Source organism: Salvelinus sp. IW2-2015, unplaced genomic scaffold, assembly GCF_002910315.2.
Source record: "Salvelinus sp. IW2-2015 unplaced genomic scaffold, ASM291031v2 Un_scaffold2364, whole genome shotgun sequence".
NCBI lineage: Eukaryota > Metazoa > Chordata > Actinopteri > Salmoniformes > Salmonidae > Salvelinus > Salvelinus sp. IW2-2015.
The window spans coordinates 139374-144988 of NW_019943689.1; the positions used below are offsets into that span (position 1 = coordinate 139374).

Here is a 5615-nt window from a genome sequence, read left to right on the forward strand (position 1 = left end):
TCTCGCCCTACTATTCTCATAATGACACTATCTCAATAATAATGACTACTATCTCATAATTAACATGACATGACTATCTCATAACAATGACTTACTATCCTCATAATATGACTATACAATAACTATCTCATAATATGACTTACTATCTCATAATGACTTACTATCTCAAAATGACTTTACTATCTCGTAACAATGACTACTATCTCATAATGATTCTCCCCTACTATCTCATAATGACTTTACTATCTCATAATATTGACTTACTATCTCATAATGACTTACTACGATAAGATCCACTATCCAGAAACTTACACTCTCATAATATGACATTCATATCTCATAATGACTTACTATCTCATAATGACTTTCTATCTCATAATAATGACTTACTATCTCATAATGACTTAGTATCTTCATTAATAATGACTAGTATTCAAATATTTGACTAATATCTCATAATGACGACATCTCAGATAATAACTTACTATCTTCATAATAATGACTTACTATCTCATAATGATTACTATCTCGTAATGACACTCTCTCATAATAATGACTTACTATCTCATAATAATGACTTACACTCTCATAATAATGACTTACTACCTCAATATTGACTACTATCTCATAATGACTTAGTAGTCATAATGACTTACTATCTCATAAGATTTACTATCTCATAATAATGACTTACTATCTCGTAATGACTTACTATCTCATAATGACTTACACTCTCATAATAATGACTTACTATTCTCATAATAATGACTTACTATCTCATAATAATGACTTACTATCTCATAATGACGTACTATCGCGATAATGAATCACTATCTCATACTGACTTACACTCTCATAATAATGACTTACTATCTCATAATGACTTAATATCTCATAATAATGATTTAGTATCTCATAATATGACTAACTATCTCATAATGATGTTACTATCTCATAATAATGACTATTCTCATAATAATGACTTACATTACATTTACATTTAAGTCATTAGCCAGACGCTCTTATCAGAGCGACTTACAAATTGGTGCATTCACCTTATGATATCCAGTGGAACAACCACTTTACAATAGTGCATCTAACTCTTTTAAGGGGGGGGGGGGGGTTAGAAGGATTACTTTATCCTATCCTAGTATTCCTTAAAGAGGTGGGGTTTCAGTGTCTCCGGAAGGTGGTGATTGACTCCGCTGACTGGCGTCTGTGAGGGAGTTTGTTCCACCATTGGGGTGCCAGAGCAGCGAACAGTTTTGACTGGGCTGAGCGGGAACTGTACTTTCCTCAGAGGTGTTATGAGATAGTAAGTCATTATTATGAGATAGTAAGTCATTATTATGAGATAGTAAGTCATTATGAGATAGTAGGTCATTATGAGATAGTAAGTCATTGTTATGAGATAGTAAGTCATTATTATGAGATAGTAAGTCATTGTTATGAGATAGTAAGTCATTTTGAGATAGTAAGTCATTATGAGATAGTAAGTCATTATGAGATAGTAAGTCACTATGAGATAGTAAGTCATTATGAGATAGTACGTCATTATTATGAGATAGTAAGTCATTATGAGATAGTAAGTAATTATGAAATAGTAAGTCTGCATCATTGATACTGAAATGTCCTGCAGATCTACCCTTATATTAATCATTTAAAAACCAAAAAAATGGATGTACCAATCCCAGATTGTCCCTTTAAGTGGATTTAATTGAATTAATGAATTAATTAAATCTGATGCCAACCAAATGTCATCAAACAGGCACAAACTCACATCAACAAAACTCTCCAGTCCATTATTAATATGGAACAATATCACCACAAACTCTCTCTCTCACACGCATACGCACTCACGCACGCACGAACGCACACATACACACACAAAATGTGTGATTGACTATAGGATATACAGTACCTTCGAAACGTATTCAGACCCATTGACATTTTTTCACATTTTGTTGTAGCATTATTTAAAATGTATAAAAAATGTAACATCCTCAGGAATCTACAATACCCCATAATGGCAAAGCGAAAACAGGTTTTCAGACCCTTGGCTGTGAGACTTGAAATTGAGCGGTTTCCATTGATTTCCATTTCCATTGATCATCCTTGAGATGTTTCTCCAACTTGATTGGACATGATTTGGAAAGGCACTCACCTGTCTATATGAGGTTCCACAGCTGACAGTGCATGTCAGAGCAACAACCAAGCCATGAGGTCGAAAGAATTGTCCACAGAGCTCCAAAACAGGATTGTTTCGAGTCACAGATCTGGGGAAGGTTACCAAAAAAATGTTGTAGCATTGAAGGTCCCCAAGAACACAGTGGCTTCCACCCAGACTCTTCCTACAGCTGGCCGCCCGGCCAAACTGAGCAATCGGGGGAGAAGGGCCTTGCTCAGGGAGGTGACCAAGAACCCGATGGTCACTCTGACAGTGTTCTAGAGTTCCTCTGTGGAGATGGGAGAACCTTCCAGAACGACAACCATCTCTGCAGCACTCCACCAATCAGGCCTTTATGGTAGAGTGGCCAGACGGAAGCCACCCCTCAGTAAAAGGCACATGACAACCCACTTGGAGTTTGCCAAATGGCACCTAAAGACTCTCAGACCATGAGAAACAAGATTCTCTGGTTTGATGAAACTAAGATTAAACTCTTTGGCCTGAATGCCAAGCGTCACGTCTGGAGGAAACCTGGCATCATCCCTACGGTGAAGCGTGGTGGTGGCAGCATCATGCTGTGGGGATGTTTTTCAGCGGCAGGGACTGGGAGACTAGTCAGGATCGAGTCAAAGATGAACAGAGCTAAGTACAGAGAGATCCTTGATGAAAACCTGCTCCAGAGCGCTCAGGACCTCAGATTGGTGCAAAGGTTCACCTTCAAACCTTCCAACAGGACAAGTCTCAATGTCCTTGAGTGGCCCAGCCAGAGCCCGGACTTAAACCCGACCGAACATCTCTGGAGAGACCTAAAAATAGCTGTGCAGCAACGCTCCCCATCCAACCTGACAGAGCTTGAGAGGATCTGCAGAGAAGAATGGGAGAAACTCCCCAAATACAGGTGTGCCAAGCTTTTAGCGTCAAACCCAAGAAGACATGAGGCTGTAATCTCTGCCAAAGGTGCTTCAACAAAGTACTTAGTAAAGGGTCTGAATACTTATGTATATCTTATGTCATTATGTGGTATTATGTGTTGCATTGATGAGAAAAAAACAATTTAATCAATTTTAGAATAAGGCTGTAACATAACAAAATGTGCAGAAAGGAGTCTGAATACTTTCCCGAAGGCTCTGTACGTAAGGTTAACCTTGAAAGTTGAGGACTGCCTGATGCAAAGTGCACATTGGATTCATGTGATAAAGATCAACTAAACATATTTCAGAATAATGACTTACTATCTCATAATAATGACTTACTATCTCATAATAATGACTTACTATCTCGTAATAATGACTTACTATCTCGTAATAATGACTTACTATCTCATAATGACTCCCTATTTAATAATAATGACTCCCTATTTCATAATCATGACTTAGGTTACAATCTCATAACTCATCGTCATATAAAAAAATGTTTGCCTGCTACTGTGGTTGGATAAAAAAAACGGACTGGTGACAGCAGGATTTGGGTTTTCGTTTTGATAGTGCTGTATTCAGCATAACAAAAGATGCTTCGACAGTAGGCCTAGGCTATGTTTTCATATTTAATTGGTGGCCCTCACTCTCCTCCACCCAAAAACCTCTGAAAGACCTTACAGCAGCTGTTGAGTGTGTGCTTGCGCTCTGACAGCACTGCGACCATCCGGAGACACACTCAACTTTACCACATCTGTTTTCACCAGGCGCATGCGCTCTTTGGAATAAACTTAACTTTTCATGGGAGTGTGCTGCTTCGTTGAAGCCAACGGGGAAGTTTTATTGACTCAACACTTGCTGAGATTACAAGGGCTCGTGTAAAATGGTCATAGGACATTAGGAAATACTGTCGGTGACATGGGCTCTGTTATTTCCTCTATTCTGTAAGAAGGATATCATTGTTGCGCTTGTATACATTTTGACATCTTGCTCCTCAACCGTTGCAGATGTGCGAATCGTTTTTTAGTTTACTCACTAGGCCTGCTGTTCACGTGCTAGAATAATACGTGTGTATTTTCGCTTTAGAAGTTTACTTTGCGGCCCACAACGACACACGGTTGAATTTGACAATGAAGGAGAAAACACGCCATCGCGCTAAATTCCACTGGACGTTACCAGGAGTAACAGCTGGCGTAATTCTGCTGAGTTTGTTTGCGTGGTCTTGTCGTGCAGAAGAAGCGTCTTGCCACGGAGCTTACGACTTATACTTTGTTTTAGATAGGTAAGTAAAACGTTGTATCACATCTGCATCACAGGAGGAGCTGCTTGTGCTTAGGGATGGATACAAAAAAACTATGTAGCTACAGTGCTAAAATATAACAGTTTAACAATAACAATGTAACAACAATGTCACCTTTACCAATGTACAGTCACAATGACTTTTCATACGTTTTAGATTCAAAACAAATCCTATATGTTTTGTCCGTTAGTTTCAGCAGCTGAAAAGTTCAATTGGTTAGTTCTGGTTGCCTGCTTATATGATATATAACGCTGGCCTAGATGTAATTAAAGGACATTCCAACACATGCATCATCATTAGGATGGTTGAATCATGGTCAAATTCAACTCAGGGCAACAAAGAGGAGTTATCATGAGGATGCAGGACAACTACAACATAGTCTAGTCTATGTGACAGATTGGCATGGGTTCAAATCCCGGTCTCCTGCTCATCAGAAAGACTATGTTAGCCCGCTGAGCTAAGGGCCTACGCATTAGTTTGGGGGAGCTAACACACATATTCAGGTCTCGGGAAAGGTTATAAATCACTGGAGTAGTTTGCCGAACCACCCCTGTTACACTTGACTTTAAAGATAACTTTAAAGCTCTGATTTCATCACCAGTTTATGCCAGGCCTATGTCACAATGACAGCAGACTGTGGGCTATATTGAATACACTGTATAATTCTGCCAAACCATAATAACATGAAGCTACAGAGACAAAACTTTAGGGTTGCAGCCTAAATCTAACCATCGGTTTAACCCAAATCCATTGTTTGCCATAAATGTGGTTTTACTAACTTGTAACATCAGGATAGTTCTTTCCAGTTCTGCAAGAGTTTAGACACAGCTGAAGTTCTGCAATACGTACCAAACTACAGCAGGAAGCAGACTTGATACAAAACATGTTTTGACTTCAGGTTTGACTTCAATTATTCTTCTTTCCCATCTTGGCTCAATGCCATATTTGTGCAAGCTGACTCCTCCCCTTCCTGCCCCAGTTTCAAACCCTCTGTCTACTCCTTCCCTTCCTGCCCCAGTTTCAAACCCTCTGTTTTCAAACCCTCTGTCTACTACCTTCCCTTCCTGCCCCAGTTTCAAACCCTCTGCCGACTCCACCCCTTCACTGCCCAGTTTCAAACCCCTGTCTACTCCTTCCCTTCCTGCCCCAGTTTCAAACCCTCTGTCTACTTCTACCTTCCTGCCCCAGTTGCAAACCCTCTGGGAAGTGGACGCGAGAGCCGTGTGTGGTGCCT

At 39.6% G+C, this 5615-nt stretch overlaps 1 protein-coding gene across 1 annotated transcript in view; it reads left to right on the top strand.

Moving 5' to 3' along the window:
• The first annotated feature begins 3889 nt into the window (after positions 1-3889).
• The window catches only part of LOC112073780 (anthrax toxin receptor 2), a 60155-nt gene continuing 58429 nt past the window's right edge, over positions 3890-5615 (top strand). Inside the window, exon 1 of the mRNA XM_070440277.1 lies at positions 3890-4363. Coding sequence (XP_070296378.1) covers positions 4212-4363 — 152 coding nt within the window. The 5' untranslated portion in view covers positions 3890-4211. The remainder of the gene's footprint in view (positions 4364-5615) is intronic.